At 39.5% G+C, this 15704-nt stretch overlaps 1 protein-coding gene across 5 annotated transcripts in view; it reads right to left on the bottom strand.

Moving 5' to 3' along the window:
* Positions 1-15704, bottom strand: part of CPS1 (carbamoyl-phosphate synthase 1) — a 191534-nt gene that overhangs the window by 13193 nt on the left and 162637 nt on the right. For all 5 annotated transcript variants that reach the window (XM_042244190.1, XM_060410396.1, XM_042244189.1 and 2 more), the window contains 5 exons: positions 15169-15246; positions 8446-8553; positions 6710-6799; positions 4139-4309; positions 1335-1409 (listed from right to left, as the gene is read on the bottom strand). In XM_042244190.1, coding sequence (XP_042100124.1) covers positions 1335-1409; positions 4139-4309; positions 6710-6799; positions 8446-8553; positions 15169-15246 — 522 coding nt within the window. The remainder of the gene's footprint in view (positions 1-1334; positions 1410-4138; positions 4310-6709; positions 6800-8445; positions 8554-15168; positions 15247-15704) is intronic.

Here is a 15704-nt window from a genome sequence, read left to right as displayed (position 1 = left end):
TCTGTACTTCTAAAACAGATACGAGGAAGGGGAGGGCTGAATTTCTAATTCTCTCATATGTTCATATTTCAACAATTCCAATAATGTATGTCTGAGGCAGAATGGACACAGGTGCTGAAAACAGGCTTGCCACACCAGAGAAAACAGCACGAAGGAAAGCAGATCTCACCCTGATCTGAATCCTAGGCTAGCTGAAAACAGCCCTGCTACTGAGTGACCCTGAGATCAAGATGAACATCAGAGGACCTCCTTAAACGGCAGGGAAATTCAGCATTATGTCCCTTGTCTTCAAGTTAGATTTTCTCGTCTATTAAATTAACGGAAGCAGCAAAGATACTAAGAGAAGGCAATCATCAGTCCAAATACAAACAAGATAGCCATTTATTCCTCACTGCCTCCCTTCCTGTCTCACTTGGCTTCTCATCACAGATTTTGCTTGTAACCAGGCAACCATATAAAACATCACATATTTGTTGCAATTAAGTCTTTTCCCCTCTCAGGTTTTCCTCAACACCAAGAGGAAACAATGATGCCTCCGAGTCTGATGTTGCCACTCTGGTGTGCACTGATGAGAATCTGAAGGTTGTGTACAGTAAGTCTGTCAAGGGCTAGGTGATTCATACAATGTCCTGACACTGACATGTAGGGAACTCTCTGGAATCTGACAGCTTTCTACAAGAAACACATTTCACATTCTTAAAGAAATCTCCAGCTGACAAAGGCTCCAACACAAGTGAAGAGGGACATCCAGTGGTCAGTCTCATTATAGTTTTTAGATAATCTCCAGGTGACTACAGTTGCTTTGGAAAACAGTGGTTCTGGGACTTTGCATATACCTACAGATCCCACAGTATTATGGCCCCATTAGCTTTCTACTGTTGTACCTTCATTCTACATGTTGCTATTAAAAGCTCAATGATCTAATTTCACAATAGCAAGGCAAATTAGAGGGGATGAGAGGTGCTTTACAGAGAGAACTGAGAACCTTTCCAGAGAAACCTGAGACCTGAGAACCTTAAGTACCTAGGAAGGTATTTCCCTAGACATCTAAAGAAATCTTTGAAAGATGCTCTCAATTTGTAATGTGAAAATTAATGAAACACACAGACAATATAGCCAACTGTTGAAATATAAGTGAGAATTTAGACTCTGGGCTACAAAATTCAAGGATTTTTTTCTTAGCTCAAAATTCCCAGGCCATTTCAGACTTATTCTGATCACAAAAGAAGTGTCTCGCTTCCTACTTACTAAACTACTTTACTATATTCTGATCATAAAACCATAGACTTTGAAGTAGATTTAATGAAAGTGTTCATGGATCATTAACTAGTTACCTCTCCAGTGGAAGCCATCTCACATCGTAGAATGGGGTCAGCATCTCTCAACCGGGGCCAGGAAAACATTGGAGCCTATCAAAATAACGGGTAGGAAAAATATGTGAAAGAAGGCTATAGCAAGACTAAAGGAGGATAAATACATTTAGTGAATCATCTCTCAAAGGATTCATTTAGGCTATGGTAGACACATAAAAAAACGTGTTTGGTCCAAGCATCTGACTTGAAAAATAGCTTTAAACCTGTGTTCCAAGAATTTCTTGAGCTTTTGGCCCAAATTGGGTTAAATAATCACAATTTATTTCTGTAAATAGGGCCCCAGTGACCAGTCTAAGCCAATGTTTCTGATCTAGCCTACACGTATTCTTACTGGAGTGATTTCAAACAAATTCTACTGGGCATTGGTCTCCCCAGACAGAGTTCAAACACACTTTTTCCTTGGTAGGCTTTTGAAACATTCTTCTTCTTGTTCTGATCATTTGGACTTACAACAAGCCACCTTGCCAGAAATGTCTGTCTGCAAGCTGACTTCTGAGACATTAAGCTGTTCTTGACACCTCTTAAAAACCTTTGAAAAGTATTCTGCTTGGAAATACTTTTGCCCAGAACTTTCATATGAACTAGAACATAGATAGGAGTGCTTTCTTTCCATTTATTTTATCAATGCAGTTCACTAAGAATCAAATTTTTGTTTTTTTCATATATCTATTTATCCAGCCTAGACTATTCCTTCTTTGATTCAGGCATGCCTCTAAGTCATTATGGGAATTCTAGCTTGGAGTTATTTCACTGGGTCATCTTAGTCATTATTACATTATATTCCTGCCTTCCAGCCTCTCTCTACCTCAACCATTGATATCTACCCACCTCACTAGTACAATATTAAGATTGACTATGAAAAAGTAATTTGACAAAAAAATCAAGATTCATGTACAAGGATAACTAGGAAAGACATAATCTAGAAGATAGTGCATTTTGAAAAATTCACATCTATCCATCAGTATTGTTACCAGTTGGAAATTGTTACATACACGTGTGTATATATATTTGTGTGTATATTCCTGTGTCCAAGAATAAAGAAACATGAGTTTGAAATTCATATACAGAATCTCCAGTGGAAAAATATTTGTGGGGGTCCTTCTACTTACTGGTCTCAAACAATAAAACCCTATGTATATATAGTCCCATTGAAAATTTAACACTTTATGTTGTGTCGTAGCATCCAGGAATAAAATGCTACCCTAAAACATTCTACCTCAGTGTACTGTAAAATCCAGGGAATCCTAAATTATTAACTTAAATAAGATTAATAAATATTTTTAATTTATAGCTTCAACTTAAAACTTCCACTGTAAAAGTCAGAAGTCAGAGTCTCAGTTGTAACATGATTATGGTTGAGGTCACTAGTATATATAAGGACAGAAAGCTCTGAAGTCACCCAGAATATATAAATATCACATAGATATATTATACAATATAAATTAATCTCATTGTGTACTTTATTTTAAAAAATTCAGATATATTTACATAATATCTCAGTAATCCTCATACTGTCCAGTGAGGTAGTTAAAGGTCATAATTATAAATACTCTGTTCATGGCATGCTGAAGCAGCTAGAGGAGCACAATGGATTTATTATTAAGTTATTTGAAATATGCAAATATATACAGGCATTTCTTGTCTTATGATGCTTTGTTTTATTGTGCTTCATAGATACTGAATTTTTAAAATATTGAAGGTTTGTATATTATGGCAACCCTACATCAACCAAGTCTCTTGGCACCATTTTTTCCAATAGCACTTAATCACTGTGTCTCTTGGTCACATTTTGGTAGTTCTCACAGTATTTCAAACTTCTTCATTATTATTACTATCGGAAAAAAAGATTGTGACTCATTGAAGCCCCAGATGATAATTAGTATTTTTGAGCAATAAAGTAGTTTTTAATTAAGGTATGTGCATTGTTTCTTTAGATATAATGCTATTGTGCACTTAACAAACCACAATATAGTGTGAATATAGCTTTTATATGCACTGAGAGGCCAAAAAATTAGTGTAGAATTAATGTGGTGGGTCTGGAACCAAACCCACAATATCTCCAAGTCATGCCTGTATTTAGTGAACAAACCTTACATTTTCCTGGCCATTCTTCATAAAGGTACCATCAATTTCATTACCCTCACAGTACTGCTACAACAAAATTATACCACTAAAGAAATAGGAACTAAGCAAAGGTGGTCAAGGCAATACAAATTTAAGTAACTCCACAAGGTAACACTTTTACAAGACTCATGCATTCCTGAAAGCCTTGGCATAATTCAAGCCTTATCCTACAAGTTATATCAGAATTTCTATTTACCAACTAAACTGGCAGCATTAAGCATCAACTTCATAAATGTAGCTTATGTCACTCGGCTAGTTGGTTTTGAAGTTATGTAATTCTAAATTTTTTTTTTTAATTTTTGAAATGCACAAGAGTACACATAAAGTTGCCTATAGAGAAACTGCATTGCATTATTCAAAGCAAACATTATAAATCCCTAGTCTAGCACTTTAGTTAGAAGGTTCATAAAGTATCAAGATTATTTTTAAAAAATTATTTTTGACTAGGATGGGTCTTTTTTGCCCCGTGGCATGTGGGATCTTAGTTCTGGGACCAGGGATCGAACCCATATCCCCTGCATTGGAGGGCAGATTTGTAATCACTGGACCACCAGGGAAGTCCTAAGATCATTTTTTGATGAAAAATCATTCCTTTAATTCCTTTGGAACTTAAAAAATGACTAAGATTTTTTAAAATATACCTTAATAGCAACATAGTCGGCTGGAATTATGGGATGCTCCAGTGTTGGAAGGGGTTTCTCATCAATGTGCTCTCCAATCATCACCTTGGTGGCCACATCAATGAAGTCTATTCCAAGTGTCTTGGAAACGAAGGGGAAGGATCGAGAAGCTCTCAGGTTACACTCAATCACCTGGAGAGATAACAAATTCAAAAGAAGAGAAAGGATGGTGAGAGACAATGACCATATTAATGCTCCCTGCAACTTGGCCCGGCTCTTGCTTTGCCAGCCTCTTCCTTGTTTCCCCCTGATAGACTTTTTTTTTAATTGATTTTTTAATTTAAGGATAATTGCTTCACAGAATTCTGTTGGTTTCTGCCAAACATCAACATGAATCAGCCATAGGTATACACGTTCCCTCCCTCTTGAACCTCCCACTCACCTCCCTCCCTGTCCCAACCCCTCTAGGTTGTTACAGAGCCCCAATTTGAGTTCCCTGTGTTATATAACAAATTCCCATTGGAGATCTATTTTGCATGTAGTAAATAAGTTTCCATGTTACTCTCTTCAAACATCTCACCCTCTCCTTCCTCACCCCTGGTGCCATGTCCATAAATGTGTTCTCTATGTCTGTGTGCCACTTGTAGACTTTTGCTAACTGGTTTCCTTTTTGGTCCCATGGTGGCTCAGATGGTAAAGCATCTACCTGTAGTGCGGGAGACCCAGGTTCGATCCCTGGGTTAGGACGATCCCCTGGAGAAGGAAATGGCAACCCACTCCAGTACTCTTGCTTGAAAAATCCCATGGACAGAGGAGCCTGGTGGGCTACAGTCCATGGGGTTGCAAAGAGTCTGACATGACTGAACGACTTCACTTCCTTTCTTTCTTTTCAGTTAGTGTCTTTGAACTCTGACTTTTTCCCACCCCTTTCTGCTATTTCATCCCCGCACTCTTTTGACATGAGTGTTTGTGTACTCGGCAGTTCAATCGTGTCTGATTCTTTGCGACACCATGGACTGTATTCCACCAGACTTCTCTGTCTGTGGCATTATCCCAGCAAGAATAGTGTAGTGGGCTGCCATTTCCTCCTCCTAGGGATCTTCCCAATCCCGAGAATCAAACCCACATCTCCTTCAGCTCCTGCACTGACAGGTGAATTCTTTATCACTAGCGTGACCTGGGAAGCCCCACAAGCTCTTGACAGATTTGTTTTTATGCAGAGTTCAGATCATGCCACATCCATACTGGAAAGTCTTCAGTGGATTTCTACTAGCCCTGAGAGTGAAGTCCAGTCCTTGACAGCCTTCTATCCTCTTGCTTCAGTACAGCCTTCTATGTTATCTTGTACCACTTTCCTGGTCTCAGTCTTTCTTTCTTTTTTTGTTCTTTTTTTTTTTTAATTTTTATTTTTACTTTATTTTAGTTTACAGTACTGTATTGGTTTTGCCATACATTGACATGAATCTGCCACGGGTGTACATGAGTTCCCAAACATGAACCCCACTCCCACCTTCCACCCCATATCATCTCTCTGGATCCTCCCCATGCACCAGCCCCAAGCATCCTATATCCTGCATCAAACATAGACTGGTGATTCATTTCTTACACAGTCTTTCTTTCCAAGTTTACCTTCTATGATTTCCCTGGAAAAATAATCTTGATAAACTGAACTGGTCACTATCTCCTAAAACGCACTGAACTTTCCCATAGATGTTGTATGTGTACTGCCCTCTCTATCTTCCTTTATTTGTTATTCATTCCTTAAGACCCAGCTCAAATTACAAAATCTTCCTTGAAATATTTTATTATCCACCCAAGCCAGGCATATGACACTCAATTACATGCTCATACACACGTGCAGGCACAGACCCCCACCCTCACCACCCCCACACACACAGGCACTCCCTATTCTATGCCTCCAATATCACTTTATTTGTACATTCCTTCCAGCAGCTACTATATTCTAACTTATATTTATCTACAAATTCATATTCTTCCCAGTTCTCACTAAATTATGAATCTTTGAGAGCAAAAGCTGGGTTCTATACATCTTTGTTGCCACTTTAGGACTTTGCGTAGTAGGTGAGGAGCAATATTGGTTACTGATTAGTTACATTAAGTAGATTAAATTAATTAAGACTAACCTAATCACCTTAACATTTTTTTAATTTCTTTCTTTCTTTCTTATTTTATTGTATTTATTTATTGGTAAATGGTATCCAAAAGAGCTTTCTTTTCCAGGAAATGAATAAAGCAAAACTCCAGTGCATGTAATTATGACTATTCCACAGTAATCCGAACAGATTAGTTTGTGATGGGTCACCGCATCTATCTACACTCTACTGTAGGTGGCAGACAGTGATCTTCTTTCCAGTGCATCAGGGTGTTTACAAAGCTGTCACTGACACATCAGTGCCTCCAAGACCAGTGTTTTCAAACAAGGCAGGTATTATATGCTGTGCCACAACCCACACTAAGACACTGTCAGCTGCCAGGGTCTCAGCTGCTCTGTGGCTGTGTTCCCAGAGGGACATAAACTAACAGGACCTAACATAGCAGTGGTGTCCCCTCAAACCGTTTGGCATTTCTTACCAAGACATCATTTCCTTTGACAAGAAACTGGACGTTGAATGGGCCAGAGATGGCAAAAGCCTTTGCGATCTTTCTGGTAGCATCCTTCACCTAGATCAAAAGGACAATGATACTGTACTAAAGAGCATTTCTTAGTTTAAAAACAAACAAAAAAGGTACATCACCTTAAATTTAGATTTTTTTCATTTCTCTTACAGAGAACTACATCTCTACAAATAATAGAGTAATAATATGTAATAATAATAATGGAGTAATAATAATGAAGTAATAATGGAGTAATAATAGAAGCCATTCTTAGGTTTCTATTAACAAAATAATAATTTTACTAAATGTTCTAAATATTCACACCAGGACAGCAGGGAAAAGAGCAAATAATGGTACAGGATTATCTTTTTGCCAAATGCCCCTATCTACCTACCGTCATATACTCTGGTTTCATTCTGAGGGCTAACTGGAATCCTTTCAGTCTGTTTGCTTCAGCACCAAAAGCTGCAGTCCAAACTGTATCAATCTAATGACCTACCTGCTGAAAAGTACAGGCCCTGAAATTACATGGTACTGCAAAGAGACCAGAGAGATTTCTTTTATGTGCTTTCCTTTTCCCCTGGACTCTGCAAGGGTGGCTATTACAGTCAGAAGGAAACACATTCCCATGCAGGGAGGTGTGTGTCATCTACAGGAATTCCCATATCCAACTAGAGCCAGAAGGATCACATGCATAGAGAGGGCACTGGCTGCTAGAATCAACAGCTTCTCATTCACTGATCTTACATGCCTTTGCAGTTCAGCAACTCAATCAGTTACAAAAGGAAATGGGGTCCATGACACACTGAGCTTTGAGAGATTTCAAAATATATGAGTTTTGAGATCATTTATTCCAATATGAAAAATTAAAGCACATTTGAAATCCCAGGATACTGTTCCTTCATGCTGCTGCTATTGCAAAGCAACCTGCTATCTTCACACTCTAGAACAAGGCAAGACCTTTGGAAACCAGCCCAATGTACAACTAGCCAGACCGGCTGCTGAGATTCTGATGGCAGGGTTATTGGGAAGTCTCATTTTAAAAGCTAATCCTCACCTCACATACCTGAAGACTAAAGGAACATCCCCAGGTAGTCTTTAAGATGAAACCTAGCAATGCATATTGAATACTGAGGCAGAATCATCATTCTTGGAAAGGTCATTAAAGTAGCAGTTTCAAAACCACTGGAAGAGACATATCTTAAAGTACTTTTTGAGTGAGGGTAAGAGTAGACAGTGAAAGCATTGGTTCCAGAAGGTTCTCAAGTGACTACTGCATATCTGCTTCTAACAGAAATATTACTTTAGGTGCTGCTCACCTGTAAGTGGCTCAAATATTAGAATCATCTGCAGCAGCAGTTATACAAATGTAGTCCCCAGACCAGCAGGAATAGCATCACAAGGGAACTCAATAAAAATGCAAATTATGGGCCCAGGAACTACAGAATCGAAACGGGGATGGAATCCCACAACCTTTCAACAAGTCCCCCAGGTGGTAACAGTGAGCACAATTAGAGGACTATTGTTCTAGAATACAATCAAGAGTTCTAAAGGGCAGAAAAAGAAGCTGTTATCTTTAAAATACACAGCAAACTCAGAGGAAGAAGTCCCCTTCATAATTAAATTTTACCTGGGTTATGTCCTATCCTACTACTTAGTTTTAAAAGCTTTTAATCATTTCCCCTCTTCCACCTTTATTTATAAATGATGACCTTTTCGATGGCTCCTTGGCTGATGGTTTGTGTCGGCAGCATCAGAGTAGCATCCCCCGAGTGGACGCCTGCATCCTCCACGTGTTCAGAAATGGCATGGGAGATGACCTGGCCAGAAGAAGATTTGAGAAAGAGTTGTCAGCTGTTCTTCAGTGAAGCTGCTGCCTGGCATACCCCCTTAATTCTAACAGATACCTCCAGCTTTGAGCAGTTTATTTGCTAAGTCTCCAGTGAGGGGTCAGAAGGAACCGCACATGCAGCCTCACCAAGCCTCCCTGTTCAGTGACAGACCACCTTGTGGGCAGCTGAGAATGTCTGGGAGCTTGCCTCCCTATTCCATTGATTAGAATCACTATAAATGCTAGGAAAAGAAGGTAAATAAGCCAATTCATGGCACTACTGGTAAAGAATCCAACTGCTAATGTAGGAGACACAAGAGACATGGGTTCAGTCCCAGGATTGGGAAAATCCTCTGGAGAAGGATACAGTAATCCACTCCAGTATCTTGCCTGGAGAACCCCATGGACATAGGAGATGTGTTGGGCTACTGTCCATAGGGTCTCAAAGAGTCAGACATGACTGAGTGACTAAAACTTTACACCAAACTTTCAAGCCAACTTGTAATGACTTTTAAGAATAGATAGGAAACTAATGCATTCTGGGGGCACTGGAGACATCTTTGTCCTTTCCTTCCAGGTTAAGTTTTAAACACTGGAAAAGAAAAGACAGAAGAGGTGAATTCAAGCTTAAGTAAATGTCATAACTTAGGTGGATCAGAAAGAAAATGTAAGATCTGAAGATCAAGGGATTCTTATCACCTCCACACCATAACCAAATGAGCTAATTCACCACCTACAAGAGATCTTTAAATGAAAATTTGAGACAGGAGGGAGTGCGTGTTTGATCACTCAGTCATATCTAATTCTTTGCAACCCCATGGACAGTAGCTTGCCAGGCTCCTCTGTCCATGGGATTTTTCAGGCAAGAATACTGGAGTGGGTTGCCATTTCCTCCTCCAGGGGATCTTCCTGAAGATAGAAGGAAAACAAGAGGGAAATATTCTTGTCCTCTTTTAAAGGTAAGAAAATCAAGGCAATATAAGAATAAATAATGCAAGTACAAGTGTCTATATGACCAAGACAGGATTTTGAACCCTTATCTGTCAGATTGCAAAGTTTATGGCCTCAGTCACTATAACCTAAATGTTAACAGTATGTGTGTCTTCAGAAAATGATAAAGCTGAGAGTATGGGAGAATAATTGGGTAACTGTAAAAGACTTAAATAAGTTACAGTGAAAATTTGTTTGTCAGATTTACAGATGACTTAAAGCAAAGTGACATTTGAGTGCCAGTACTCCTGCTGTTACTTCCCTGATAGCTCAGCTGGTAAAGAATCCACCTGCCGTGCAGGAGACCCGGGTTCAATTCCTGGGTCAGGAAGATCCGCTGGAGAAGGGATAGGCTACCCACTCCAGTATTCTTGGTGCTTCTCTTGTGGCTTACCTGGGAAAGAATCCACCTGCAATGCAGGAGACCTGGGTTCGATCCTTGGATTGGGAAGATCCCCTGGAGAAGGGAAAGGCTACCCACTCCAGTACTCTGGCCTAGAGAATTCCACGGACTCTATAGTCCATGGGGTTGCAAAGCGTCAGACATGATGGAGTGACTTTCACTTTCACTTCCATTCCTGCTGTCACTTATGAGTTCTGGGACCTGGGCAAGGTACTTTAGATGTTTAGCCATGGTTGCCGATAAGATAGGAATGAGAATGGTATTTGCCTCATAGAATGTTTGTAAGGATAAAAGAGAACACCAGTACAGTCTGGAATGATATTTAGTGTAGAGTAAGCTCTCAAATTTTTTATACTGTCTAACAATGGGCAGGCAATGTCCCACTGATCAAACCAGTCAATCCTAAAGGAAATCAGTCCTGAATATTTATCCGAAGGACTGATGCTGAAACTGAAACTCCAATATTTTGGCCACCTGATGCGCAGACCTGACTCATTGAAAAAGACCCTGATGCCAGGAAAGACTGAGGGCAGGAGGAGAAGGGGGCAACAGAGGATGAGATGGTTGGATGGCATCACAGACTCAATGGACATAAGTTTGACCAAACTCCAGGACACAGTGAATAGGGATTCCTGGCATGCTGCAGTATAGGAGGTCACAGAGTCAGACACAAATGAGACACTGAACAGCAACGATGTCCTATTGAGCTCTGAAAACATTATAACATGTCTGAAGTACTATGTACTTCATGAGTACATCATAAGAAACGCTGGACTGGAAGAAACACAAGCTGGAATCAAGATTGCCGGGAGAAATATCAATAACCTCAGATATGCAGATGACACCACCCTTATGGCAGAAACTGAAGAGGAACTAAAAGCCTCTTGATGAAAGTAAAAGATGAGCGTGAAAAAGTTGACTTAAAGTTCAACATTCAGAAAATGAAGATCATGGCATCCAGTCCCATCACTCCATGGGAAATAGATGGAGAAACAGTGTAAACAGTGTCAGACTTTATTTTTGGGGGCTCCAAAATCACTGCAGATGGTAATTGCAGCCATGAAATTAAAAGACGCTTACTCCTTGGGAGGAAAGTTATGACCAACCTAGATAGCATATTCAAAAGCAGAGACATTACTTTGCCGACTAAGGTCCGTCTAGTCAAGTCTATGGTTTTTCCAGTAGTCATGTATGGATGTAAGAGTTGGACTGTGAAGAAGGCTGAGCACCGAAGAATTGATGCTTTTGAACTGTGGTGTTGGAGAAGACTCTTGAGAGTCCCTTGGACTGCAAGGAGATCCAACCAGTCCATTCTGAAGGAGATCAGCCCTGGGATTTCTTTGGAAGGAATGATGCTAAAGCTGAAACTCCAGTACTTTGGCCGCCTCATGCAAAGGGTTTACTCATTGGAAAAGACTTTGATGCTGGGAGGGACTGGGGACAGGAGGAGAAGGGGACGACCAAGGATGAGATGGCTGGATGGCATCACTGACTCGATGGACGCGAGTCTGAGTGAACTCCGGGAGTTGGTGATGGACAGGGAGGCCTGACGTGCTGCGATTCATGGGGTCGCAAAGAGTCAGGCACGACTGAGCGACTGAACTGAACTGAAGTATTATGTCCATTTCTGAGTGTGACTGTTTAAAAATTATGTGAACAACCTGAAATACTTCCAAAAGAAGGAATCCAGAATGATAAGCAACGCTGGGGTCTAAGAGAAGCTTAGGGAAAGAGCATATCCTAGCAAATTGGAACTAAATAAGGCCAACAGACCAGAATTACTTTACAGCACAATATTTGAGAAAGCACAAATGTATGTAGGTCAGTCTTACATTCTCCACCTCCACATTGGTATAGTCACATTACTCTTATTTTACACCTCAGCCTCAAAGAGGTAAAGTATTGAAAAGAGGAAAAGATTAAACAAATGCTCCATAACTCTAGAGATCAGGAGGTCAGGGATGAAAATTCTAGGGAGGCGTACATTAGAAAAGGAATATATTAGAAGTCCAAGAAATAAAAGCAAAAACTATACACATATAAATATACATCATGTTGCAACTTTTTATGCTTTGTATAACCAAAAGAGTTAAACAGAAAACAAATGACATCTTTCCAGGGATAGGAAGGAAAACTAAGACAAACTGAGATAACATATTATAAAGCAAAGACATCGCTTTGCCAACAAAGGTCCATATAGTCAAAGCTATGTTTGTTTGTTTGTTTTTACCAGTAGTCATGTATGGATGTGAGAGTTGGACCATAAAGAAGGTTGAGTGCTGAAAAATTGATGCTTCTGAACTGTGGTGCTGGAGAAGACTCTTGAGAGTCCCTTGGACTGCAAGGAGACCAAACCAATCAAACCTAAAGGAAAACAACACTGAATATTCATTGGAAGGACTAATGCTGAAGCTCTAATACTTTGGCCACCTGATGTGAAGAACTGACTCATTGGAAAACACCCTGATGCTGGAAAAGATTGAAGGCAATGGGAGAAGAAGGCAGCAGAGGATGAGATGGTAGATAGCATCACCAACTCAATGAACATGAATCTGGTAAACATTTCATGCAAAGATGGGCTCAGTAAAGGACAGAAATGGTATGGACCTAACAGAATCAGAAGATATTAAGAAGAGGTGATAAGAATACACAGAAGAACTGCATAAAAAACATCTTCATGACCCAGATAATCACAGTGGTGTGATCACTCACCTAGAGCCTGACATCCTGGAATATGAATTCAAGTGGGCCTTTGGAAGCATCACGATGAACAAAGCTAGTGGAGGTGATGGAATTCCAGTGGAGCTATTTCAAATCCTAAAAGATGATGCTGTGAAAGTGCTGCACTCAATATGCCAGCAAATTTGGAAAACTCAGCAGTGGCCACAGGACTGGAAAAGGTCAGTTTTCATTCTAATCCCAAAGAAAGGCAATGCCAAAGAATGCTCAAACTACCACACAATTGCGCTCATCTCACACGCTAGTAAAGTAATGCTCAAAATTTTCCAAGTCAGGCTTCAGCACTACATGAACCGTGAACTTGCAGATGTTCAAGCTGGTTTTAGAAAAGGCAGAGGAACCAGCGATCAAATTGCCAACATCCACTGGATCATCGAAAAAGCAAGAGAGTTCCAGAAAAACATCTATTTCTGCTTTATTGACTATGCCAAAGCCTTTGACTGTGTGGACCACAATAAACTGTGGAAAATTCTGAAAGAGATGGGAATACCAGACCACCTGACCTGCCTCTTGAGAAACCTGTATGCAGGTCAGGAAAACCAATAAAATATTGTAAAGTAAAATAAATAAATAAAACTGAAAAAACTTTTTTAAAAAAATAAAGTTAATGTAGAAAAATGGAAAAAAAAAGAAAAAGAACTGGACATGGAACAACAGACTGATTCCAAATAAGAAAAGGAGTTGTCAAGGCTGTATATTATCACCCTGCTTACATAACTTCTATGCAGAGCACATCACAAGAAATGGTGGGTTGGATGAAGTATCAATAACCTCAGATATGCAGATGACACCACCCTTATGGCAGAAAGTGAAGAAAAACTAAAGAGCCTCTTGATGAAAGTGAAAGAGGAGAGTGAAAAAGTTGGCTTAAAACTCAACATTCAGAAAATGAAGATCATGGCATCCGGTCCCATCACTTCATGGCAAATATATGGGGAAACAGTGGCTGACTTTATTTTGTGGGGTCTCCAAAATCACTGCAGATACTGATTGCAGCCATAAAATTAAAAGACGTTTACTCCTTGGAAGGAAAGGTATGACCAATCTAGACAGCATATTAAAAAGCAGAGACATTACTTTGTCAACAAAGGTCTGCTAGTCAAGGCTATGGTTTTTCCAGTAGTCACGTATGGATGTGAGAGTTGGACTATAAAGAAAGCTGAGCACTGAAGAATTGATGCTTTTGAACTGTGGTGTTGGGGAAGACTCTTGAGAGTCCCTTGAACTGTAAGGAGATCCAACCAATCCATCCTAAAGGAGATCAGTCCTGAGTGTTCATTGGAAGGACTGATGTTGAAGCTGAAACTCCAATACTTTGGCCATCTGATGTGAAGAGCTGACTCATTGGAAAAGACCCTGATGCTGGGAAAGATTGAGGCCAGGAGGAGAAGGGCACAACAGAGGGTGAGATGGTTGGATGGCATCACCAACTCAATGGACATGATTTTGGATAGGCTCCGGGAGTTGGTGATGGACAAGGAGGCCTGGCATGCTGCAGTTCATGGGTTCCCAAAGAATCAGACATGACTGAGCAATTGAACTGAACTGAAGGAGATGGTGAAGGACATAAAGCCTAGAGAGCTGTAGTCCATCGAGTCACAAAGAGTCAAACATGACTTAATGACTATTCAATAAATGGGTGCTTAAACTGTAGATTATATAAGAGGTCATCATTACTATAAATGTAATTTTTTTTAACAACACTACTTTGAACGGTTAATCTGGAAGACAAAAACAAGCAGACAAAAAAAAAAACTTTATCATTTTCAGTAGAGTGTAAAGTAGAAGATGAAGTCCAAGATAAAATCCATTTTATTTCCTTAAAGCAAATAGAATGATATGGACTCTAAAGTATAACTTTCTCTGTTTCAAGATAAGTAATAAATGCCTTACTAGTACAACCTTAAAACTAAAGAAAGGCATTCTTCACACTTTCATTTCTCCCTGAAGTTAGAGACATTGATTTTATTAGTGATACCAGATGTGATGTGGTAAGTCAATTTTATATTATCTTTATCCATCAGCTCTGTTTAGTTTGTCTTTATTAACCCAATAAAAAGGGGGAGGATGGAAAATCAAGAGAGATGAAGAAGTAGGGATTCAATTAGGAACTTCAGAAAGAAAAGTATCAGATTTTTTTATGATATCCACTGAAACATAAAAGGAAACCCACAGACAAAGGAAAATTAGAGAGAAAATCTATTCAAAAAGAATAAGTACAGGATGATAATTAATTTTGAATATCATCAAAGAGAAATTCTAACATGAAAAGCAGAAGAAATGATACCTATGACACAACTGAATTGTCAGTGAATTTGAACATTTGTTTGACTGAGCAGCTTGTCCATTATTATTAGAGACCTATTTTGTAGAAATCATGAGCTCTAATCTGTGCTATGTTTCTAAATTGCCAAGGAAAAAAATTGATGGGAAGGCAGAGACGGGGGAAGTGGGGGGTGATGCAACACTTACTCGTCCATCTTTGCCAACAGCATCCATTTCCACTTCCCGGGCCCCCTCAATAAATTTCGTCAGCACCACTGGGTGTTCCTGTCAAGGAAAACAGGGTGGGGAGAATCTTTAGCTGAAATTTTATGCAAAGTGTCAAGTAAATCATGTACCTTAAGTCAATACTTGGGCAAAACTTGAAAAAAAAAACTCCTCAACACACAGCACAAATTCATTAGCCAATTTGTTTGTTAAGAACAAGGTCACTCTCTGCTTACAGTGAGGAACAGGAAATCTTTCTCCAATTTTGAGTCCTCAGTGTATTGAACATGAGTTTTGAAGTTTCAAATGTAGACTCTAGGTGAGTTAGAGAAAAAATGGAGGCAAAGGAGAGGACAGAATGCGGGCGGCTCCTTTACTTGTCTCCAGAATTATAAATATCTCTCTATTTTATTTATATCAGTTTTTAGTTCAGGTATTTTTTCTCTTCTTTATCTTTTCCAAGCACTACAATTTCCTCAATCACTTCTCTACATGAGAATTGAGAATGAACTTAGAAG

Source organism: Ovis aries, chromosome 2 (assembly GCF_016772045.2).
Source record: "Ovis aries strain OAR_USU_Benz2616 breed Rambouillet chromosome 2, ARS-UI_Ramb_v3.0, whole genome shotgun sequence".
NCBI classification, from domain to species: domain Eukaryota; kingdom Metazoa; phylum Chordata; class Mammalia; order Artiodactyla; family Bovidae; genus Ovis; species Ovis aries.
Note: the sequence above shows the minus strand (reverse complement) of the source record. Positions and strands in the feature narration are given on the sequence as shown.